This window comes from Perna viridis, chromosome 8 (assembly GCF_037379345.1).
Source record: "Perna viridis isolate PV_CMFRI_1.1 ecotype Kerala chromosome 8, ASM3737934v1, whole genome shotgun sequence".
Classification (NCBI taxonomy): Eukaryota; Metazoa; Mollusca; class Bivalvia; order Mytilida; family Mytilidae; genus Perna; species Perna viridis.
In genome coordinates, this window is record NC_142452.1 from 24,363,390 (window position 1) to 24,389,774 (window position 26,385).

Consider the following 26,385-nt stretch of genomic DNA (forward strand, 5'->3'; position numbering starts at 1 on the left):
GAGTACCAAAAATGTGCATCGCAAATTTGACAGTTCTAACATCGTTGTGAATTTTTCAGACCCTGCTATGTATATTATATATGTATATTTATATATATATATATATATATATATATATATATATATATATATATATATATATCGAAATCATGTAGCTTTTTGTTCTTAAATTGATGGAACAGCCCCGTGGTATTGACTTGTTATTGACTTTTTGCCTACTGCAATCTTGTCTGAGATTTCTAGCAATGATTATGTCCATTTTGAAGGTAAGCATTCTTTTAACATGAGATACTTTGTTTTAGCTTGAATAGAACATTATGAAAAACAATGTGCAGTGATATTCTTTGAGAACATATTTTATTTGTTGGCAGAAAAGGGATGACTTATATATATATTCTATCAAAAATAGTAAAAATCAGAAACATCAAACCAAAGTACATAACTTGAAATCAAGAAACAGAAATAATTTACATACAAATATTTACAATTTGAAATCAGAAGATATCCGTTTTTTTAAATAAATGACTTTTTATACCATACTTATAATATGCACATTGAGATTATTATTTGTTAATTGTATGAATAACAGAGGATTACAACTTGTAAAAAACATAAATATGCTTAGCTTTGAAATAAGAATATTTGTTCCTTCAAAACATAAGTCAAACTTCAGGGAATGTTCATCGATTTTCTCTTCTGCAAAAATTAAGAACAACAGTGAAATTTAACATCAGTTATGGCTAAATCGTCACCTGCTGAACCTTGTGCCGATTGCAATCTTCTCTGAATTCCACAAATCGCAGCACCTAGAGGACTACTTTTACTCCAGCATCCGTAGTTTCCTCTCAAATGAGTAATACCTCTCTTTGGAGCTTCGTGTTCTGAGATATTAGTGTTTTTTGTAGAAACTGCGACATATGAACTTTATCAAATTCGGCCCCGATTCATCTACACTGGTATTATTCTGAAAGAACAGTAAATTAATTATATTAACAAACTTTTAAAGTAAAACATCACTGAATGTCTTATCAAAAAATGCATAACACATTTTATTAGTTACCTTGCATATGTTGATCATGTATATGTTACTGTTGTTAAAATAATTCAAATTACATCATCAATATATTCGTCTTCATTTTGTGTGGCATATATACAAATGTATGAATTCAGTTGGAACTAAAACAAATGATTTAGTAGAACCTTCAGTATAGTCATGTGTTGGTTGACTAGTCTCATCGTTTTATAATCATATAATGGCATTTACCATGCTATTACTTACGTCAAATTGATCAACCTGCAGGGCAAATGCCGTAAGGAACTTTTGTTGGGGGCAGTAAATTGACCTCTCAATGTCACTCCATGATGCTGTTGCAGATGTTACACTATTGCTAATCTCTCCGGTGTTCACGCCGCAAATTATCCAAAACTTATTCACCCCTGTAAAATCGTTATGTTCTTCCTCAATCTAAAAAGTAAAAATACAGTGGTATATAATCAAAAATAGTTTACTTGTTTTCAGCATATTTAGCTATTTTGTGAGCCGTTGCTTAAATATTTAAAATCTCAAATATGAGTTTTTGTTTTGTTGCCTTCAACTTTGGAGAATTTGAACTTAAATTGTAAGTTTTGTCGTATTGTGATATTAAAGAAACATCTCTTTCACAACAAAGAATGGATTAATTTCACAAAAGGTTTCTTTCTAACTTTGAGCATAACATCATTACTCATGAACAATCAGTCTTTTCTAATATCGATTGTTACAATATGTATTGAATGAATGTTTTCTTCAGATGAGAAGAAAATATATATTTCTCATAAACTCTTGAATTTGCGCTACATATCTTTAATTGTTTGTTTATCTTTACCTCTTGCCTAAATTGCATTAGCATCCATAGTTGTTGTTGGATCACAGTGTGTGTTTGTGTTTTTTTAATAAATGTGTTCTTGAACTTGGATTTCTTATAGATTTGGTTCCAATGCCACATATTAAAGGTTTCTACTCGGTACACGTATACAGTAAAGTTTTAATGATTATTTTGATGTATTTTGAGGAAGCGTTGTCACCCGACTTTTCCTTTTCTTCCTTAGGTGTTCAGTCATGTTCAGAATAGTTCAGACTTGCGCCAAACATATTGTTTAGACGGTGTCAGGCCGTTGTAAGATTGGTTAAGTCTCTGTTCCGATCTAATTAATATGTTATTAATTTTTTTTTTACTCTTTTCAAACAAGAGTTATCCCCTTAAGCGGTCAATGTTCACTACCTAAATCTATTCTTTTCAAAGTAAATAAAACAATAATAATTGAATAAAATAAATAATGTTTTGGTGTGGATGATAGGTAACTGAGCCGCAGTAGTCGGAATGTCTCGAAAAACTGCACAAATTGCTCTGTAAAGTCATTTCTGGGGATTTAAATACATATTTCTTATTTCAAGTCGGTGTGCATTCGGAACATCTAACGGTAGATCCTCATGTAAATTCAAATATCGTGAAATAAGGAAAAAATATTTCAGAGTATCAATTTAAAGTAAACATAAGACATTTGCCGGAGTATCATCAAAGGTTGACAGACAGATATAGGTGGAGGAGTAGAATAAATATCTTTTTTTTTCTATTTCATTTATTCATCTTGATAAATTCGTATCAATTTCGTAAATTTTCGCATATAGCTAGGGCGCGGTGTTTCGTGTATCGCCTGAACTTTGATTTTAAGGCATCTAGAATACGAAGAACACACGATCAAAGTCAATTTTAAAGTTTATTCGTAACTTACATAATTGTATTGACTTTTTTTATTCAAACCGTGCAAGGATTTTTAGAGTAATCTATATTTAACTCCTTGACCCGTGTAATAAGTTACTAAAATATTTTTGGTTCCGATTCTGGCTTTAGAATTCGCATAATTTAAGTTAGCTTCAAACACAGCCCTAAACCCACTCATCCCCCACCCGGACCAAAAACTATTTAACAAGCACCAAACCACCTTGGGCGATGCACGTATATGTCCGTCTTTATACCTCAAAGATATTAGTGAAGAAGTCATTTTTCTAAAGCAATTAAGAATGCTTATATTGCACTTAATAAATTAAAATCAAAGGCTGAAGTCTTTAGAGACGCTGATCATCAAATATTCGATGCCACTAATTTTGGCTTGCTGTTAACATCCGAAATTGCACGAATGGGACATGCTCTAAAATCGGGTGACTTCCACTAGAATCTATGAATACTCTTTCGTAACCATGATGATCCGAATGTTTTTCAATCAAATAAATTGGTCACCAGGAAGTGCGGGTGGTGTTTTCGTTTCAGAAGTTTTTTTTCAAGTTTTAGCAATCTTTGGGTCCTGATAATGTATATGATCTATAATGTCAATTGTATCGAGCCCCTGTATCTGAATCGGAAACTGGATAATGTTAAATGCTAACCGATAATCTCATCTTTTAATGTAAATTCTCGTTCCAAAACAAGCAAAAGAAAACACATTTAAAACACATGTGTATGGTAGTTAAGAGGTATATTTTGATTCGTATGAAACTGGAACTATGACGCTATGACGGTAAACATGGCATCAATCAGCAACATCATGTGTTGTAGTAATATATGATTATACAAATCATATGCAAATGTAAAGTACTGAAATCACAAGTGCAAGAAGTCACTAATAGTATTAGCGAATTTAAAAACGTGCCAACTTGACTTAAATTAGCATCCCGAGTCTGTTAATTAGTCTGACGCTATGATTTTCACCCTGGCGTAAATATACGTATGGACTTGGTTTAGAGTTTAAAAGAGTAATCAAGGGAAAAAATCACAAATTTTAGTGAGCTGAAACTAGAAGATTTTAGGTTGATATAAAGAAGACTACGAAAGGATGATGATTGATAATATATATTCATCTTTTTTTCCATTTCGCATCTTTTGACATAGTACATATATAAATTACTAGCAAAAAGTGTTCGACGCAACAGTTCGTCAATCGGTTAAGATCGGAAAACTTTGAGTGAGTCCGAAATGGTACGAACTCAAGCGAAGTTGTGATTTGCTCTTAAGTAAAAATTGCATGACTTCGTAACCATGATGCCCCGAATGACAACTGGAAATTTCTGAATCGCAAACATCCTTGGCGTGTATATCAAAACGTTCGATGCTAACCGATCCCTTCATCTCTTAATGTAAAATTTCCGCTCTCATACAAGTAAACATGCATGCAGAACACATGTATATGGTATGTAAGAGATACATTTTGATTTCGATTTAAGCTAGTAAAGACGGTATGGCACCGTTTGTAACATAGGTGGTGTAGTAAAATATAATCATGCGAATCATATACGAATGTGGCGGAGTATAAAAACTGAAGATAAGGAAATAAAAAAAATTAAAAAGAAAATTTATGATAAAACACTTGATATGTGAAACCAAAAATCGGTCCTTGTTATGGTTTTATGGATGATATAAACGACGCAGAATACGATTATATCTACATGACTGTTTATATACAAATTTCGTTCTGTATTCATGCAGTATATGTAAATTTAAATCTTGTATGGGGTTCAAATTGCAATACCCAATAAGCGAGATCTATGTTAAAATGACGTGGGATGGGGTGCTTTTACTTTTTTCCCTCATTTAAAATATTTCGAACGTAGACTATCATAACGATCACATAAACTATTACATGTTAAGGTACTTTTCATTTCAATTTGACACTACTATAAATGTTTATGAACTTTAATACACTGTGTCTGTAATGAGGGCCCTTTAAGGGGATTTTGGCTTTGATTTGATTAAATAACCAATGTAGTTTTTTGTAGTTTCAGCTTTTTCCACATAAAATTGAAAGAGTAATCAAGGGAACCAAAGTTATAGCGGTAATCAAAAGAATGTAATCCAGGGCCAAAGACCAGACATAGAAAGCAGACATATAAAGAACATAAAGTAACTTAAGTCATACTTACAAAATAACAATAGCAAATGAGCGACTCGGACTCCACTAAAAACTGGGAGCATGGACCAGATAACAAATGTGTATATTATAAAACTGACTCACCCCTACTCCATGTCCTATTGCATAATGGCCCTTTCCACAGAATTCTGCGTTCTTCCATTCACCTATGCCAATACCATTATTGACTTCTAACGGTTCTGCAAAGCTGTCTACACCAAAACCATAGACAGATAAAAATATACATTAGTTTTCCAAAACATACCGTCGTGATGTCATAGTTACAATGAAAGAGCAACTAGTTTTTGGTAAAATAATTCCAACTAATGTTCTCAGTTTTGAACAGACGAGGAATTAAGTTTGCATCAAGATAAAAGAACATATAGACATTGCTCTATAAAACGGACAAACCAAGTGAAAATGAAATACTTTACTTTAAATGAAGATGTGAGGCCGATTCTTAAATAAAAGATAAATAATCGACTCTTCTTAATCTACTTTGGAGAATATTCGATAGTGCTGGATTGTTAATTCAATTCTGGAACAGAGTTATGTTGCTACAAGATTGAAGTCATCACTACAGAAGTTGTATGGCCGTTATTATGAACTCGTGGATCGTTATGGTGTATCCATCAGCATCATGAAAACTGATTTATTCAACGGGTCATAGTTTTCCTTCCCTTGTTTGTCTACCCCGGACTTGACTTTTTATGAGCAACTCGGCGGGTGTTTCTAGAAAAGCAGAGGACGCTCCCAGTTTTTAGTGGAGTCCAAGTTGCTCATTTACTTTTGTTACTTTGTATGTATGATTTTAGTTACTTTATGTTCTTTGTTGTGTATGTCTGTTTTCCATGTCTGGTCTTTGTCCCTGGATTACATTCTTTTGATTACCGCTATAACCTTGGTTCCCTTGATTACTCTTTTGTCTACATACAACTCGTAAAAAGTATTTGCATGGTTTCTCCTGGCCATTCAATTTATCAACATATTTATTTTTGATTATATCTTACCTACATTTATTTTCTAAAATAATATTCTTTTCTTCCACTGGTATGGCATGTTTATTAGTAAAAAGTTTCTAAGTAAGTTGTTACTACATCATATTTCTTCTTAAGTTTATCAAACAATAGTAAACCATGTTCCGAGACTAAATCATTTTCTAAAGGTATGTTATTTATTTTTCTTTTCACTTCAATAGACGACATCTCTTCAAAATGAGTTGAGCCTTGCAGCAACGTACTCCAAACCCTTTCTATTAAGGTACAGTATCTTGTCTCTACCGTATTTTACAATAAAGTTCAGGAGAAGTAGTTTCCATGAAGAAACATTCAGGGGGCTGTCAGTTTTTTGGAGCCACGACGTCTTGAAAGATTTGCAAAATGAGAAAATATGCAGAAATTGTAATCCACCCTCCTCAATTTAATTAATAACAACAATTTGTTAATTTGTGTGGTTTCCCTTCCCAAAGAAAATTATTAAAGGTATTCTGAATCTCAATTAATATATTTAAAGGGTTTGGGTAAAGCAGTATTTGTTTGAACTAGGATAGATTGTTCCATTTTTTTTATAACAGCTGTCGTTCCTATCAGTGTAAGCTCCCTGTTAGTCCAGCTTTCAAAGACATCTTTAATCTTCTCCAGCTTATCAGTATAACTACATAAAACCTTTATCAACAGCAAAGATTTCAAAAATGCCTAAAATTTCAAATTAGCCTGATGTATTCCAAGAAAGTTTCTTCTCTGAAAGTAATCTTTACTACATCCTTTTTGAACCGATTCATATTATTTCAGTCTTGCCTAAATCAAGCCTCAGTCCGAAACAAGCAGAGAACGAATCCAAAATGAACAGTCTGTGCCAAAGAATTAGTATTGTCATCCAGACAAAGCGTTGAGTCGTTAGCATATTGGCTGCGTTAGTACTTAGTTTCATCTATATTGACACTAGTGACATCGTGTTATAGTGATGCTCCAGAAGCACAAACACAAGAAATACAATTAAAAATGAAGAAGTATTTCCCTGCCGGACACCTCTTTCTAAATAAAACGAAATCAGACATATGGCCACTGTTTGTAACAGCACTTGTAATTTCAGTATAATAGGCTTTGACCCAATTACAAAACCATAGTACTTGCAAAAACTCGTTACAAATGTCCATTCAACCATATGAAAAGCTTTCCCAAATTTAATTAGCAGTAATGAACCTGGTGTATCATCTTCCTCTAGCTTTTCTATTAGCTCAGAGACAAATCGGACATATTCACCAATATACCTACCTTTTAAAAATCCTTTTTTTTTGACTAATTATATTTTCTAATACTAACTTCGTTATATTCGTATACATGTGGAAATTATTTTGTCGTCAACACATGTTAGTAGGTAGTAATAGGTAATAGGTCACCAGTTTTTCATGAAATGTTTTGCTTTCCCCATTTTTGTAGGCAGTTAATACATTTGTAATACCTTTTCCTTGACTAATTAAAAACTTTTTACCAGTCCTCTATCCAAGTTCCTTAGGAATAAATACTTAATATTCGTCTAGGAAAAAAAATCTGTCATACACATGTAAGGTCCCTGTCTGAAATTCTTGTAGGTCTATTCATAAATGTGTTACACAGTGCAAGCTACATCATAGCAGGGAGTGTATATTAGAAGGAGAAGTCACTTGTAATAATCTATATACTGTAGAACACTGCTGTTGCTAACTGGCTGTTTATTAGCCAATTTTCTCTGTTGAAAATAGGGTAACTTTGCTAAGGGCATTTTTAAAAACCACTGGATGGATTTAGATGAGTGATACCCAAAATTAAAGACAAAAGATAAGAGAATAGCAACATGTATTTTTTATTTATTTAAAATAAGAGGAATATAAATATTTCCAAAAAAAAAAAGAAAAAAAAATCAAAATTCCAATATTATGTCTTTTTAGACACATATTAAAGCAAAAACAATCTCTTTATTTAAGGTTCTTAATTTATGATTTGTCATTGAATGTTTGTGAAAAATATTGCATTTATTAAAATGAAATTAATATCAAATGAAAGAGAAAATTCTGCAGAATGACAATGGCTACTTTTGTTACGTGTGCTTTGAATAACAATAAAACAATACATATATATTAATTAGTTACATAAATACATCACATATGAAAGAATAAGTGTCAGTTTTTCATTGTCAGAATATAAGAATGGGGTGGCTAAAAATTTTCTTGGCCGCACACCAGTACCCTTTTACCTGTTAAGTTACCCCCACCCCCCTCTGAGTAGTTGTCAAAATTTTTAAATGTTATTCTATTAAAGAAGGGAACATGCTTACATATATGTGTGGAATACTGTGAATAGAAGAATTTAGGCTTTTAACATAGTGTCAAACTTATTTTCAAAATCTTTAAATGTAATTTTTTATTAAAGAAGGGGATGTTACTTACATGTATGTGCAGAATAGAAGAATTAAGGCTTTTAACATAGTTTCAGGGACATGCATGTGATATTTGCATTATTGAAATTGAATATTAGAAGGTATGACAATCATGACTAAAAAGTATCTTGACGGGTAATGTTCTATATCATGACTTTAGCTTGCAATATCAAACTATTGAAAAATAGAGTTGTTTTCTTATAAAATACAAGAAATATTTAGTAACTAAAACTGACTCGTTCTTAACAGGGTCGTTAGGGGTGCGAGATTTAAGGCGGTGCACATTTATCATTTGTAGCTAAAAATATTCAAATTATCACTCAAATCAAAGTAAACACTTAAAATCAAAAGTGTGCGATTTCATTGAGTTATTTTCCGACACATGTCTCAACAATTTAGAACATTTTTTAACCTGAAGCGGCTTTCAATCAACTGACTTCCGGTCCATTTTGAACATTGATGATAACCCCATACCGGGACCTCGTGAGAGTGTATTGCTAGTAGCTTATACCTGGAACGTAATCCCGGGAACCAGGATAAACACAACAGAACATACTATAACATAACAAATGAAATGCGAATACACACATTAATATCACATGTCATATATATAACGGCTTCCTCTTAAACATTAACCCACATTGATAAAGAGTAATCAATACTTATTTTTTGTTTAAAGCCATGAGTAATAGTTCTTACATTGCTATGTATAAATGTAGCAATGTTTACTCTCGTGATAAAGAAAACAAATAGGAAACAAACACCCACTAGTGGTATTCTCTTACAAATATTATGATGCTGATGTTTATCTTGTCTAGTAAACAATTACTAAAAAGTACTATAATAAAATAAAAATAGCAAATGGATAGTAACCAGAAAACCGACAATATGTACCATTCTTTGAACTCCGAGCAAGGACATGTGATTGAAAATCTGAAAAAAACAGAGCACGACAGAATAATATAGTAAATTATTGCAAATATATCCTATAGTTGCAGATGCTAATTATTATTATTACCTAATGTTTCTGACAGCTTTAAAATAACTGACTGACCGCTATGTACAACATGACACGTTTTGTGGGTTTATACTACATAGTCACAGGAGTGACCGTATTTTCACGGAACTGGCAAAATTGTAAATATTCGTAACTCACCATGAAAGGGTTTAAATAATCCTCAATAATGATGTACAAAACACATCAACAAATGAATCGTGTTATAAAAGAATGCCACAAATCTCTTGTCATATTGCTTCATCAACAGACGCGCGTGATTATTTCGAATGGACGGTTTCTCAAATAAATGGTCATCCAATAAAATTAAAAGTCCGCATTAAGCTAATATCTGTGATTGATATTTTGAACCAATTTCAAATTACAAACATTACTTTTTTATGAAACGTAAATTACCGGCAAATGGAATAAATTACATTTTTTAGATAGCGACTACATCACCGTTAATATATAGCGAGATTCAGTTATATGAACCGTATAAAAGTCACAATCGAAAACAAAATGTCATTTGTTTTAATATGATTTAAGTTCACATTCAGCAAAAGAAATATTTGTAAAATCATGATAATTATCTATCAACTCTTATTTAAATCAGTTTCGAGTTGCAGTAAATGCTTTTGAATTAGTATATTAATACATTGCACGAAATGATACTTTTAAACTAAATGCGTGTTTTGCTCTGTTTGTTGTTGTTGTTATTTTCTCTTTTTGTAGAAAGTGATATGTGTACAGATGGTGTATGTTTTACCTGGAAAGTTTCTGCAAAACGGATTACACTTATTTGTAAGGTCGGTAAATTAGATCATCGTATAACAATAATTAACACATCTGGACAAATTCAAGCTGATTGTCTACCAACCTTTCCGAATACAACTTGCGATCACCATTTCAAAAATACTTCAATCTGGCAGAATAAAACATCCAATGAAACATTCTGCACTGTAGATGGACAAATCGACTACCATGTGAATGGGAATTGGACATGTAAGCATGGAACCGGTTTGGGCGTTGCCATTGTTGAAGTCACTGTCCTAAAGGTAACTAAGTCTTACGTTTCTATTTATATATTTTCACAGAACATACAGTCCGGTGAGATTAAATATCAACAAATTTTTCAAGTTTTTAGACTGTTAAAAAGTCTTTTCTGTAGTATATACATACTGGCAACAAGAAAAGGTTTATGTGTAAACGGTATCTCACTTTTCTAACCATAAACAAAATCCATACGCTTGTACATGAAGATAAACTACCTCAATATTGTTGTAAATGGGAGGCTTGAATTTCATACAGATAAAGCGATAAACCAAGGGCGCGATATCCGAAAAGTTGCTAACTGTTTAAATAAGACACAGGAGAATTGTTTCCAAACCACGACAAAAATTAACGACTACACAGCTTTTAAACAAGACATGAACAACGAAAACATTACAATCAATTTTTAGACACTTGAACAAAAGACGAATTTTCTTATAAATATCAACGCAGAAATCGTAGATGATGTGGATGAATAAATTCAAAATAATGACGGATGTTTGCTTCAGATGCTGATACGAAAACACAAAAACAACCTTTCCTTTACGTTGTTTAATTTCAATACTAAATAACGATGTAATGTCACTCAACGTGTCTTCTTCCTGTTGTAACAAATAACAAAACTTTATTCTTCCTACGTTCGACGGGCAAATCGTGACGTAAACCCTTTACCTTAATTACCGTACTGCAAAGATAGACATCATATCAGGCTATGCATAAGACGCAGTCATTCGTGTTGAGTAGAAGAAATTATAACAAAATCCAGAACAGCTCGTGTTCAGTATATACTGTAGATTGTAGAATGATTTCCATCTTGCACATGGTCCATGCTCCCAGTTTTTTGTGGAGTCCGAATTGCTCATTTGCTTTTGTTACTTCATATGTATGATTTTAGTTACTTTATGTTCTTTGTTGTGTATATCTGTTTTCCATATCTGGTCTTTGTCCCTGGATTATATTCTTTTGATTACAGCTTTAACCTCGGTTTACTTGCTTACTCTTTCACTGTGAAGGAATTTGTAAGTCAGTATTTTCATTTTACATTCAGTCATTGCGGTCCGAGTCTTATGGAAAATTAAAGGGCTACACAATAAAGGACATAAACTTTATTAACATGAATAGTTCTGTAAACGCTTGTATTATGTGATGTTTGTAACGCTTTTATATTTGCTACACAATATGCGACATGCAATAGCTCGTCTTCCATTTTTGCCCGTTTCGCGACATATAGGACCATTATAATGTGTTCTGGCTCAAATCATATACATTTTACATTGTATGTTATATTTCGTTTTTTTTTTTACCGTGTAAAACATCCTTTTGCAGTGTTATAATTGTAAAACCTAAAAACGGAAAATCCTTAAAAAAATAAAGAGGACTTAACACAATAATAAAAACAACTATATTGCGTTAAAAGTTTTTTGAGGAAATGAGGTTTATTAAATGTGTTCATTAAATGTGACATTATTATTATAATTGACATCCGCATACGTCATCATAGCTTGACCTTTGCAATTGGTGTCATAAGTGTTTTTAGATTTGTATGAACAAATTCGTTTATACTGTTGGGGATCTTTGATAGAAATAATCATACAATGTCATTTCTTCTTTCTTTGTTAACTTGTTTGAATTATAGGTAAAATAGAGATATCTTAATATGTTGTATAACAAGAGATCGGTAATTTTCTTTACGGTGTTAGTTCTAATTCCAGTAAGACACGTTTTTGTTCTTTTATAGATAAAAATGTAACTCTTTTTCAAGATTTTTGTTAATTTTTTTCCGTAAATTTACAAAAGAATGTTATATTCCACGACTATTATTCATTAGATATTTGTTAGGTTTTTCATTACATGAAAGGAAAATTATAGGATCTTAGTCTTCACACTCCATAAAGGCTAAAGAAGTAATATCAAAAACTTTAATAGAATGAAAATATGGTTGATTGAAACCTTTTGATGTATGCTTTATCATCAGTCCATTCTTTCTCAATACATTTGTTTTAGATACGAAATTCTGTCTAAAGAAAACACTCCTCTTCTCACTGGCAGCATTTTCGATTCCGAATTTGATCTGCCTTGTTGTCATGGTAACAACTACGTGAACTTTCTTAATAGTAAATTCTTTTGATTTTTTTTCAGAAATTTTCAAGTCAGTACACTTGCAAATATTGTTCATGTGAAATTCATGTTAATCGAGCTTCACGTGAAATTCATGTGAACTTCATATGAAATTAACATGATTTTTACGTGAAATTCACTTAACACGACTTTCATGCGAACAATTCACGTGATTTCCACGTGAAGGCCCGATTCACCTGAATTTCATGTGAACTTTATCACAAAGTTTATTTGCTCAATTCAGATGAAAATCATGTGAAATAATTTTGCCTGTATAGACCAAAGGATGGCAACAATTTTTTCATTTTAATTATATATTTGTTACATTCAAGTAATATCACGCTTATGAAATTCATTATTAAGCAATAAATACTCAAAACTTGATTCTTAAACAGTTCAAACGCATTTACCAAACTTTTCAATGTCTTGTATTGAATTTTCATTTTATTTAAAATAATCTGGTATTGTGATCAAAGGCACATTTCAAGCAATATCACAGCTAGTAAAATATGGTCCTCAATGCACCAACTTGTTACATTTTATCAATGCCTTCACGGAATAAGATTGCTAAAGGAACATTTGCTTTTGAAATTGACTTCTGTCCCCTGCCAAAGGAACTATTTAGGAATAGATACGAAAACTTTCAGGTGAGACGTTTTAAATAATATAAAATATTCTCAGGATCATAAAACACGTGCTTATTAACATGATAAAACATGGCATTTCTTCGGGTGATCCTCGATATCAGCATCAGCTTACGGTATGAACGCTTTTGAAAAATAATCAAATAGCTGTATGTTACTTTAAGTATTTAGTTTTTTTTAATTATTGCACCACTTTAGGTTACAATTTTTATAATGAATTTTAGTATTTTCTATATACATACAACATTTCAAGCCAAATTTAACGACATTTGTACTCACTATTCTGACCTTTCTTACATTTAATAATCAGAGAAAAGAATTTGCTGATCATTTCCTTATTTTATGAAAAAACAGGAAAGATACTTCCGGCTAACATTTGGACCACAGCCGATGATTTAATCTTCGAGTGATTTATTGTCTCTTTGCATTTATACCAGAACTGGTTGAATATTCTTATATTGTACTTCTATGTATTCAACAATACATTTTATTGCAAGATCATATCTTTCTATCGCTGCTCGGGCGTTATACCCCAACAATCAAGCAATCACGATTGTGCGTGTTTGTATCGATTAAACATACCTCACCAACTGTAAGGTAATGGAAGTTGTTATACTTAGAAGAATAAAAAATATATAGTTCCTCTACTTTTTAATGGTGTAATTCTTGCTTAGTTGATGTTAACATGAAAAAAATCTTATCCATATTAACGATTGTTTACTTTGTGATCAAAATTGCTGCATCATGGAATAATAATAATTCAACAGACTGCCCACGCGTTTTTTGTTTGGCAATAGTAGGCTTCATACGTAAAAACTACAAAGGATTTTAAACTTCGACTCAAATGACGCTCGTGGTATTCGATAGGAGTAGGAACCTTTGCGCTCCGCCAAAGGAGGCTAAATTGCCCGATCTAACTCATCCCCCCTTTTTCCAGTGGCAATCAAAATTTGTCGACCCTATTATCCTTGTGACCCATCCTTTTTTTTCATTTCATGTTCATTATATCATCTATTTCATGTTCATTGTCTGAATATAGCTGAAATATTGCTGCTCGGACGTTAAACCCCAACAAACAAAACAAACAAATGACGCTCAAACAGGATTAATAAAGAAATAGTTACGAATAGTTGAGTTCCAGTTGCTTATTAACTTTTGTTCCATTGTACATGTTTGTTTGGTTATCTCGTGTGCTTTGCTGTGTGCTTCTTTTTCCCTGTCATGTCTTTATCTTTGATATAAATTTTCCCTTGATTACTCATTTTTAACTATAGCAATCATGAAAATACGTGATTATTGAGTAAAAAAAATGTATATTTTAATTACTTTCTACAATCTCTTACCCAATGCGAAACCAACGTATTCTTTTTATTCAGAAACAATACTATTCTGTATTCTGAAATTCTTTATCAGTTTCATAAACAGTGCTATATATTTAAATGGAGAGAACATATCAACACCAACTCCAAAGGAAGGTATTACCTTATTTTCTTACTAGTACTTTACATTATGACGACATTTGCTATATTTAAATAACACTATAACAATACAGTTGAAAAAGACAGCACTTTCCGTATATACGTTACACCCATCATTCCGTGCATTATAGAGCTAGCACATCGTTGCTGCAAGAGTAATCAAGGGAACTAACCTTCCAGCGGTCTCCAAAAGAATGTAATCTAGGGACAAAGAGCAGACATGGAAAACAGACATACACAAAGAACATAAAGTAACTAAAATCATACATACAAAGTAACAAAAGCAAATGAGAAACTCGGACTCCACTAAAAACTGGGAGCATGGACCCGGTTTGCACTCATGTGTGGTATTTGTAATACTTGACGGACTGAAGGGTTTCTTAACACTCTTTGCCATAATTTAAGGTCTCTCACGGACAACGTAAAGCGTTTACACAGTCCCAAGGCATAGTCATACCCGTAAATGTGGATTATAGTGTATTCGGGGAAATTAGTTCTCATGTGACCACATTCATTCATAAAATGCATTATCGCATGATTTAATGTTGATCCGTGACCTAGTAATATAACAAAACAAAAAAACAGAATTAAAGATTTTGCCGGCGCATTACAACTTATGATGATTTTCGGGCCGGAAAATGATATCAAATACTTTTACACACTAGAAAAAAGTGGGAGTTAATGTCAAGAATTCAATGCACGTGCCTTTGTTGATTTTATTAACCATGATTTGAAGTAGTTAGTTGCATTACTTCCCTTCCTCCCCGTCTTTACAAACGGCTATGACTTATTTTGAAGTAATGATAAGAAATACAATGATTATCCCTATTATTAATATCTGAATTAAATAATTCCTTAATGAATGCACGAGGTTGTGTTGTTTTTCGAAATATAGGACCGTGTTTACGTCCCACGCTCGACCTCAGCAATGTTCTCCGATTGTTACCTCAGACCTTGATCATTTCCTGCACATCATAATTACAGACTGGGAATATAATAGGTCGAATTTGAAAATGCCTTTCTTTTAGATTCACGAATTGAAAACCTTTAGTTTTAAGTCAAAATATAGGCACATCTATAGATGATGGATCAGAGAAACGACCAAAATAATGTATACGTGTACTATCAATGCAACCAATTTTCAAAATACGAATCTTCTCAAGACAAAAGCATTACACAAGAATATATTCTTTATATGACGGTCTAGTTTATTCGGTTACATTTACGAATAAATTATTGTATAACGTGCCTCTTAAGCAGAAATAGATATGTAAATCCAAAACAAAAAAGATCATTTTAATTGAAACGTTTTTCCAATTGATTGTTACAAACGGTATATATTTCAGTGGATAGTTTCAAGAAATTCTGGAGTAATAATTTGTTTTTTATTTTATTCTATTTTATGTATTGTTGTTTTTATTCAATCAACATTATGTGCATTAGTGTAACCTCTATCCTGACTTCCTTCGCAAAATATTTGATATGACCATTTTACAATGGATTGCTAAGAAAAGTAACTTAAACCACAAAAAATACACTCTCATTTTTTGTGGCACATTTGTCCCCTTTTGACTCAAAAAATAGCCAGAGATTTCCATAAGGAATACAATAAAAAAAACATCGAAATCAAACCAAAAATAAATCAGATCTTTTTTTCTTTGGAGTGGTGTAGCTTATTTTTTGGGTGTGGCACCTTTGACATATATGACTTGAAGAAAACGCTAAGAAATATCTGAAATCTGATTGAAAAATGCAGGCAGGGATTTTCTTGAGGAATCCAATAAAAGAACTCGCAAACGGTATGAAAATAAAATACAATTTTGATAGGCACAAATTGACATCTGAATCATAAAAATCGGATCAACAATAAGCTTTTTTTAAAATTCTAATGATAACACCTATTTCCCCTTTTTAGCCCCTTATTTCAAAAAGGGGCGCAGCAAAAACTTCCAAAAAATTATAAGCCCCTCCGCCATGTTCCAAGAACATTGTGTATAAAAATGGCTACGTTTTACTCAAGCTTTCATGATTAAACTAAAGTTAACGGAAGCTACCGAAGACGAAGAGTACGACGAATTTGACAGAGGGATACCATTACACGGCCGAACAAATGTGGTTGTAAAAAAAATAAAGTTTTTTTTGTGTTGTTATAATTTGAATCGGAGAAATATTTAATTAAAGAGCTAACAGACAACATAATGTGTGGTTTTAGTCTAATAATCCTTCATTTTTATTCCATTTTTAATGTGTTCGAATTTATACATGCATGGATCATATAAAAATATGTTTTTTTTCCATGGACTACATGTATATGTTAATAAAGAACATAAAAACATTATCTCCAGATGATATGTTCAGTCCATGCATTTATTGTGTTCTAGTCAATGAACATCACGTGATCACCATTTCTACTAGCTACTGTGTACACTTTATTCCCAGTGACATAATACAGCAAAAAGTAATTTTATCAAAAGGGAGCAATCCACAGAAAACAACCATTTTTTCTATTTCTTTCTTTTCAGTACTCAAAATAAGCTTTTTTCACAAAGAGTATATTTTTGAATTTTTAAGATGAAGATATTCAGCTACAAGAAGCCCACATCAGTGACGAAACGGAAGCTTAAAAGAAAGTTTCGAATTTGTCAACATTCACTGTACTTTGGAAGACCATACAGTTTATGGGAACTACCTCTGCTTATTTTGATAAATTACTTCTATTTGCTCTGTTTGCAAAAAGCCAATCCGTAAATATTGAATTACGCAGAAATGTGGACATTCAGGAAAATACATAAATATCCTGAAATTGCAGTAATAAATTCATGATCCCAGAACCATGTTAGACTAGGTAATATAAATGTTGAAAACGACCGAGAGGTGAGAGAGCAAACAAGAGAATCAATATTCTAGTGAAGATCAAACGAACGTAAACCAGGGACAACAACAGACTGTAATATGGTAGAAACAAATCCTTGTTCCAGAGAACTTATTAGAGTTGTGATATGAAAACTCCATACGCATATGTCTTCAAACAACAACGTAATTGACGCTTTTTAGTGAAGAAGATACGGAAATACCGACTTTGAATGGGAAACTCCGACAGACATGACTTGCTGTCAGAATGAAATCAAGTGATTCCAAGCTCTGACTTAAATTCGAATTAAATACCTATCTGAGGACTTCGTCCTCTGTGGTTATCAACAAAAAATCAGGAAAACTCAATTATATCATTATTTTACCTCGGGCTGGCCGTTCATGTCGCATTATTTCCACAAGAATCTTGGTTGCCTTGATTACTCTTTTAATCTTAATCCAAGCAGTAAATGGAGATTCTTGATTTATCCCACAGGAAAGCCATGAGTCGTTCCTTGTCCAGAATAATGTCGAGAATTATCATAAGGCCAGTTCCAGAATAGTCAAAATTAAGATTTACATTTATTAAGGTAGGTTAAAATTTACATAAACTTTGAATATAAAATAATTACATAAACTTTGAATATAAAATAATTACATTAACTGTTACAAATCATTTTCATATGCAACGGAACACTGAGAAAGACATTTAAATTATTTGCCCTGTTTTGTTACATGTGTAAGAGCTAATTTTGTTTAAAATTCAAACTCCTATCTTGCTGATACACAGGGTTTTCAACGACGGAGCTTGCAGTGGAAGATGATACCCCATAGTGATTTCCATGTCCATAATTTTTAAGAGGAATTTCATATGGGTTGCTGTATTCTGCATCCTCAATTACATCAAGATATGAATTTTCTTGTTGATGCAATGACTGAAAGGAGTCCATATTTTGTCTATTTTCGACAAAAGTATTGTCATTGTTTCTGAAATTCATATCCTGATTTCCAATTAGTTCATTCTCATCTATGTAGTCATAATGCAAATTGCATTGTCTTTCACGATTTCTTTCCCCGTTGTGTATATCCATTCCTTGATTTGGTCCCGTATTCAGCTTCCTTGACTTATGTTTAGCCAAAACTAGCTTCCGATATGCACATACTACGAGTAGACATATAAAGAGTAGCAAAATCAGTCCGACTAGAAGGCTTCCAATAATAAACGTGTTCATGAAAACTTCTGACCCTGAAAAATAATGATACAGATTAAAATGTATTAATAAAAGTAAAACAAAAACGTATTTGTATTAAGACGTAATCAAGGGAACCAAGGTTATAGCGGTAATCAGACGAATGTAATCCAGGAACAGAAAACAGACATGGAAAACAGACAAACACAACAAAGAGCATATGATAAATAAAATAATACATACAATGTAACAAAAGTACATGAGAAACTAAGACTCCACTAAAAACTGCAATATTAAATGAATTCTCTACTGGCAAACTGGAAACTATAAAGTGTTTGTTTTCAATCAACACTCTATAATGAAAATAATTTGTTAAGTATGCGAGGCAAATTCCAATGTATCGCAAATTAAAAATTTTGTTTCTCAATAAAAGATTTATAGCAGAGTAAAAATGATTTGTTTTACATCAATATATACACCTTTATTACTAGTACCAACATCGGGCGGTTTATCGGCTTTTACCGTCAATAAATCATGGGTTGTTGTACCTGAAATATAAGAACTTCAAAGTTAAGAGAGAGAAAAACGTTACTCCAGTTCTTTTAAATCTTTGATTAAGTTAAATGGATTAATATATCTATTTTTTTAATGAATAAATAATCCACTATCGTACGCGATTTTCATGTTACATCAAATACGTACAATGTAAGCCAAACAGCAGGGTCTTGTTGCTTTATGACAAAAGTTATTTCATTTAAGATGATAAACTCTTCAATTTTTTTTTTGTTTTGTTCTGTTCTGTTTAGTTTTTGTTTTTGTTTTTGTTTTTTTTTGTTTTGTTTTTTTGTTTTTGTATTTTTGTTTTTTTTTTTTTTTGTTTTTGTTTTGTTTTTTTTTTCATTTTGTGTAAATCTACGAATTAATCGCGGATTGATATTATTGATTCTGCTACCGTTTACTTTGAGCATGTATATCACAATGATTGTATAAAAGTGATCCAATAAACAGTATTCTTGGACGTTTTTCTTGATTTTAAGTTCCGACGATAACACCACTTTCAAGGTATTACCCTTTTGCAGTGTAAACGCACATCAATAGACGGTTTATACTTTAAGCCTTTCTGTACTGTGTCTTAAATATCCAACTTCTGTTTTTTTTGTTTTATTTCAGTTTACTTCTGGTTTAAATATATTCATTTAACATAAAGTAACAGAAATTAAGCCTATAACATTGCGAGAAAATACTGTGAAAATTGAGGAATATTATCGAAATGGGGCGTCTTACTGAAATCAAAAATGTTTTAATATGACCAAAACATAAGAAATGCAATGGCTAACGTTTAGTTTAATATCAAAGCTGCCTTAATTTGTATATGGTACAGAGCATTTAAAGTTCGTATACAGGTATTTGATTACTTATTGGTTAAGGCATGTGAAATCATTGTTTCCTGTAAAGCAGAGCCTTTAAGCTAGCGGAGTAAAAATCGGGAAGTATATATATAGGGTTGTAGAGAAAATTGTTTTTACTCTTACCATCGTAGATTGAATCTGTTATCGTTCCTGTCAGACTATTTACCCTTACGTTTCTTCTAGTTGATGGTAACTCTTTATCTTTAAAATGAAACAAATGTATACGAATAGAGGGAGGAGCGATCGATGTACTTTCTATCGATGCCTATCGTGTCATCAATATTCCTTTTTTTTTCCTTTTACCTGTTCTGCATGTTGTTTTTTTTTCATGTTGTTCTCTTTTATGCTTGATACTGCTTTTCTATGTACTTTTGAGGCCTTGTGTCTGTCCCTTTATTTATAAAAAATAAAAAGAACAATGACATATGATTTTAAAACGGGCGTTAAATCCTCAGATGATAGAAAATTAAAAACCAACTTAAAAATATGTATTTACCTATTGAGTTGTAGACTGAAGGATATTGTTGTTAGTTTTAAAGTCAATGTGGAGACCTTTGATTTGACAAAGGAAAATTAAAGATGTTTTCTTCGAAGACAAATTAAGTTGTGATTATATGTCCAAGTATACTTGAAAAAAAGATCAAAAGTAATTTAAAAAAATGAAAGCATACAGTTAAATTTCTGTACCAGAAAGTAAAATGCTTTATTGTTCCTTCTTAAAGAGTAATCAAGGGAACCACGGTTATAGCGGAAATCAAAAGAATGTAATCCAGGGACAAAGACCAGAAATGGTAAACAGACATACACAACAAAGAAAATAAAGTAACTAAAATCATACATACAAAGTAACAAAAGTAAATGAGCAACTCGTACTCCACTAAAAACTGGGAGCATGGACCAGGTGCACCGGTAGGGTAAGCGTCCTCTGTTTTTCTAGAAACACCCGCCGAGTTGCTCATAAAAAGTCAAGTCGGGGGTAGACAAACGAGGAAAGGAAAACTATGACCCGTTGAATAAATCAGTTTACATGGTGCAGATGGATACACCATAACGATCCTCCACTAGTCCATGATGACGACCATAAAACTTCTATAGTGATTACTTCAATCTTGTAGCAACATAACCCTGTTCCAGAAGCCTATTTGTTAGAGTTCTGGCGCGATACAAAAAGTCTGCGTAGGTTCGGCAAGCTCTAACATAACGTATGAGTTGTGATATGAACACTAAAAACGCAATTGCTGAAGGGATGTTGCCACAGTTATAAGGAAAATTGACAATTCTGAATGAAAAAATCATCACGTTTGTCGTAAATTTTGGTCAATAGTTTTCCTTTACCATCGATTTCTAAGTGTAGGTCATGATATGATGCTGACTTCACAGTGTCTGTAGTATCCTTTATCTCAAATTCTTTGGGGTAGATGCGATGTATCAAATCCCCGAAATTAGGACTGTTTAAAGATAATACGTCATCTATATAGCGGAAACTGAGATCAAAGGATCTAGCCAAACGATATTCTTTCTTTCGGATCAGAGGTTTAGTGGTACATTTTGCAGATCCAGCTATGAAACGTTTTCTGTATGGATTTCTTGTGGAGTTTAGGAATCCAGTACATAGACGGTAAATCACAATCATCGTCCTTGATAGAGAGACCAAAAGAGGATAGCACAGATTTATGGTTTTCCATTATCTCTTCTTTGGAGAGTGTGGTAGCAGTATAGGTCTTATCACTGCTATTATTTTCTACGTCTTCGTCTAGAAAATGGACGAAAGTCACGTAAAAAATTAAACAAATTAAAATATGTTGCTTATACTTTGACTCAATCCATCTCGACACTAATCGATGTATGCGACATCGATGCGTCGATCAAGCCTAAAATAGTATAAAAATTTATAGGACCTTGGTCATCTTCCCTAATATATTGACCATCAGAAGGGCCAATATCAATAATAATGAAACAAAAACTGTAGAAAGAAAACACACTCAGGGTTATTAAAAATGCATTTGTTGGAAAAATAGTTGGTTGAAAAGTACAAACATTAGGAAAAGGAAATGGTTGAAAATGTATTTCCGACATGTCTGCTCTAAATTTGACACTTTAAGTCTGTGATTTTCAAACTAGTACCCTAACAATCATTATAGCGTAAGGTTTATATCGTTCGTTTGATAGAGTAAGATGGTTGAGTGAAAATGTAACATTTTTTTCAGAACACCGACATATTAACATGCTTCGTTATATAGTTTATTAGGACACAAATCAAGTGTAGCGTTCGTTGCCGTATTTAGTCGTACCAACGTTACAATGCAAGGTAAAGGTGGTACAGGCTTGTGGTTTGACCCCAACTCAGGTTTATTATTTTCATTTAGTGTTTTTGGTATAATGTCATTATAATAATAGCATTTACTAATTTCGGTAATTGTTTACCCTATTTTGCGAGTGGATATTTCGCATGTTTTCATGATTTCATGTTCTAGGATTCCCAAATGTAAAATCGAGTCGTGACGCATTAAAAGATCATAATTATAGTTTTAACTAGTGAATACTTTTCTTTTAACAAAATTACGGTTACGTTTGCCTATGTCGTTTTAACAAATTCCGGTACATTCAGTCTTAACTATAAAGTGATACCCTGCTATACTAATTTAGAAATAAATACATGAAAGATGAACGCACCTATGATTTTAATTATAATTGTATCCTCAACGAATTCCGGTGGAGAAGATGTACGCTTTATCGCGCATCCCGCGTTTATTGAATCCACTAAAGAAGTGGCTTTTACAGCGATAGAATATCTTCGTCCGTCTTCAGAACACATACAAGATTCATTAGAGCAAACGCTGCCACTTTTAGTCGAAAAACAACCGTCTTTGTATCTCCTCAGCGTGTCAGCTGTCGTTCCATCAATAATGAACTCCGCTGAGTCATCAGCCGGTGGTACGCCAGATTTACAGTGCAGCCAGAACAATTCGTTCCGTTGTACATAAGCAGGCCCATTAACGCTAACAGCCATAGCAATAACGATTCCTGTTGATATTCAAAATCAAAAAGAAAGTTAATCATTTCTAAAACCATTATTTTAGAAATTTCCTGCTTTGCAGCTACTTTTTATATTTTCAATATATCAAACATGAAAACAACGAAATTATTACATAAGCCTGGGTACAAAGAAGGTAACTAAAATTCCACGCCCCCTCCCCCAACCCCCAAGAAAAAAACAACAACAAACAAACAAAGTCAAAGAAAACGTATGATTTTCCATATTTAATTAGTGTGTGTGTCTTTCTTCCTAGCTATTTTCAACCCAATTTCAATTTCTGTTTTAGTTTCTGAATAAATCATTTTTATTTTATCAAATTGATACACACAAATATTACCTTACCTCCCAGTTATCCAACAAAGAAAAGGAGATATGCATTAATTTTATATAAATTTGTAAAACATAAACACAGGAAGCATTAATTAGGTAATACATACCGGACCTTGACTCTATAATTAAATTAACATGAGAATCGAAGCGATATGAATATTGTCTGTCTGCAACATTTCCTTCTTTCCTTCCGTGAATGTGACAGTTTAAATACGGAAATATTCATTCAAAAGTCAATATTTTTTTATGAATGCAAAATCAGTTCTGGATAACTCGATATTCATAAACGTTATAAACTTTATATTTTTTTTTCCAAAGAGTGGATGCAAACATTAATTATTTGAAGTATTTCAAAATTAGAAAGCCAAGCAAAAACGTTTCGCGTCAAGTACCAAATTAGTAAACAGATATATGGATTTCTTTAGGATTTTCCTAGGTGCTTACATATATTTTGAAATCACCTGCTCTATCCACTTGAAGTTGTTGGAGAATGCCAAATTTTGTTGAAAAATGGCAAGAATTGAAATAACTCAGAGTTACCTAATTCGATAACTTGAACGAATTAAGAGTTTTCGAGAACTGAAATAACAATTTACTTGCGTTTTATTGTTTTGAATTCACGATTGTACATAATTCTAGGTGTATAGAATGTAGAGAGAAAAATCGAACATGAGAAATAATTACAAGATTCATAAGTTTAGAAAAGTAAAAAAAAAAATAGTTTCAATTAAAACAGCAAATTCATCATATATAGATTATTCAGAACCTACAAATATGATTCTTATAACCTTCTTTGTGTTTGTACGCCCGTCCACAGTGGGAACAAACATAGGGCCTTTCATCTGAGTGTTTTGGCAAATGCTGAAGTAACTTGCTTTTAGTACGATACACCCGGTTGCAGTGGGGACACAGAATTGCATCTTTCTTATGTACGCGTCCGTGAGTAGTTGCTTTATGCAAGCTCAAAACTACAAAGGATTTAAACTCGTTGTCACATTTGTCACATGGAAATGTTATTTTAGATTGAGATGATGTATCCAAAGTCCTTCTATGAGGATTAAAATTTGATAAATGAACATGGCCATCTGTTTTTTGTAGAAAATAAAAGGCGTTAGCTGTATGATCATCACGTTTTACAGTGTTTGCGAAATAGCATTTAGAGGACGCGGTTGGTGGTTGAACTGGCGGTTGAAAATCTTGTTCTTCCTGGTGAGCGTGGTGAAATACCTGACCTGTCAATGTAAATTACGAATTAATTAATTTGCTTATTCATAAACAAGTGTACAGAAAATAATCAATTTATAGCAAATTACAGACATGGAAAAATATTCAATAAAACCAAATATTTAATGCCTTGCATTTCTGGTACTAGTTTTGTTTTTGAATCCTACGTTTTAAAAACATTTCTAGGGTTGTGTTGTAAAGCGCGGATTGACGATTTTACATAAAGTTAATAAGATATCGTAACTTGTTTATGTATCTTCAACCCCAAGTACAACGCTTACACCAAACTTTCATCAGTTATTCGCCTCTTATCAATCCAATAAAACTATAATGAATAAACAATCACTCTTCGAAACGGAGCTTTAAAATGAAAGACCAGGACAGTGGATGTCACATGCTACATTTTGTTTTCAAAACGTTTTCTTTCATATGTTATCAAGTTCTCGTGTTTTGTACAAAAAACTAATGGTGGTTTCTAATTTGCTGAATAGATAAGAATGAGAAAAAACACATAAAAAGTATATATCGGCAATAAAAAATCAAAGTCAGCAAGGGATAATTCAAATTAGTGGGAAAAAAAACGTAAACACATGAAACGAAGACGATCGCAATGTAGCGAACCAAAACAAAAGATAGCAAATAAAAACAGGAAAAACAAGACGTCACACGAAAAAAAAAATAATACACTAGCAATATGAATTGAAATAAAAGGAAATAGCTCGTTGATCTTTTTTTCATAATTTAGTTAAATGTTAAGTACTTTTAAACATTTATTCTGAGTCATCCACGTTCATCATAATGACTTAAACATTTAATATTCATCCGCACAAAATAAAAAGTTGAGATAAATTTTACACTGTTCCCCAAATACCATAAGATATGCCTGGTTTCACTATGAACAGTCGCCTTATGTTTTTTATATTGATGACAACGTACAAATTCCTTATCCATATTTAAATAATCCTGTTACCATATGTATAAAATGGCACAGTATTTTTGCCTACATGTCGTTTTAACACACTAAAACTAGTATACATAAGAACTAAAAGCGTCTGCGAGCTATCCTACCCGACATGGGCCCAAAATTAGTGTCCTTTTAACAATACGTATATTTATTTATGCGCACCTAAATACAAAACCAAACCTTATTCACAAATTAAACACAACAAGCGGTTAGGGAGGATACATTCGATATTTCTTTCAGTCGTGTCATAGAACTGTCAAACATCGTCGGAATAGTGAACATATTATCATTCTACTCATAGTTATGTATGACCTGTATAAGGACCTAGTAGTACTACTCACGATTCTAGATCAGAACGATGTATTAAAGGTCTAACAGATTTCTTCCCCTTCATGTATCCATTTTATATCTACAATTCTTCCTCGTAATTGCATAAAACTATGTTAACTAAAATTAAAGGCTGTAATGTCATGTTTCTATATTAATTGGATTATTATATAAATTACCGTGATGTCATACCTTATAATAATAGGTTAGATCAATGTTTTATGATTGTCAGTGTGAACGATTTATGCAAATTCATTGTCCTGACCAGAATAATGTAATTCCTTTATACTTCAATTACTCTTCTGACTGAACCCAAATGTCCCCGTTGTCAACATATCAAATACTGAATTCATCTCTCTTTGCAAGCAACCGACGATAGAATAATATGCAAGCGAACATAAACTGATCCTTT

At 32.4% G+C, this 26,385-nt stretch overlaps 1 protein-coding gene and 2 long non-coding RNA genes across 4 annotated transcripts in view; 1 reads left to right on the top strand and 2 right to left on the bottom strand.

Annotated features, from left to right (window-relative positions):
- Positions 1-606: 606 nt before the first annotated feature.
- LOC148609927 (uncharacterized) lies at positions 607-5,143 on the bottom strand. The gene is made up of 3 exons (XR_015914818.1): positions 5,047-5,143; positions 1,280-1,465; positions 607-964 (listed from the first exon to the last, which is right to left on the bottom strand). It is a non-coding gene; the product is annotated as an uncharacterized LOC148609927 (long non-coding RNA).
- Positions 5,144-14,448: 9,305 nt separating this feature from the next.
- Positions 14,449-24,689, top strand: LOC148609928 (uncharacterized). The gene is made up of 4 exons (XR_015914620.1): positions 14,449-14,639; positions 17,989-18,082; positions 22,299-22,399; positions 24,557-24,689. It is a non-coding gene; the product is annotated as an uncharacterized LOC148609928 (long non-coding RNA).
- The window catches only part of LOC148609929 (uncharacterized), a 74,844-nt gene continuing 66,628 nt past the window's right edge, over positions 18,170-26,385 (bottom strand). The window contains exons 5-9 of one of the 2 annotated variants that reach the window (XM_088541502.1): positions 24,247-24,690; positions 22,765-23,115; positions 20,215-20,292; positions 19,162-19,230; positions 18,170-18,738 (exon numbers count right to left, since the gene is read on the bottom strand). In XM_088541502.1, the coding sequence (XP_088397628.1) occupies positions 18,239-18,738; positions 19,162-19,230; positions 20,215-20,292; positions 22,765-23,115; positions 24,247-24,690 (1,442 nt within the window). In that variant the 3' untranslated portion in view covers positions 18,170-18,238. Of the gene's footprint in view, positions 18,739-19,161; positions 19,231-20,214; positions 20,293-20,417; positions 20,483-22,764; positions 23,116-24,246; positions 24,691-26,385 lie in introns of those variants that run through there. The other variant, XM_088541503.1, reaches the window with a different exon arrangement.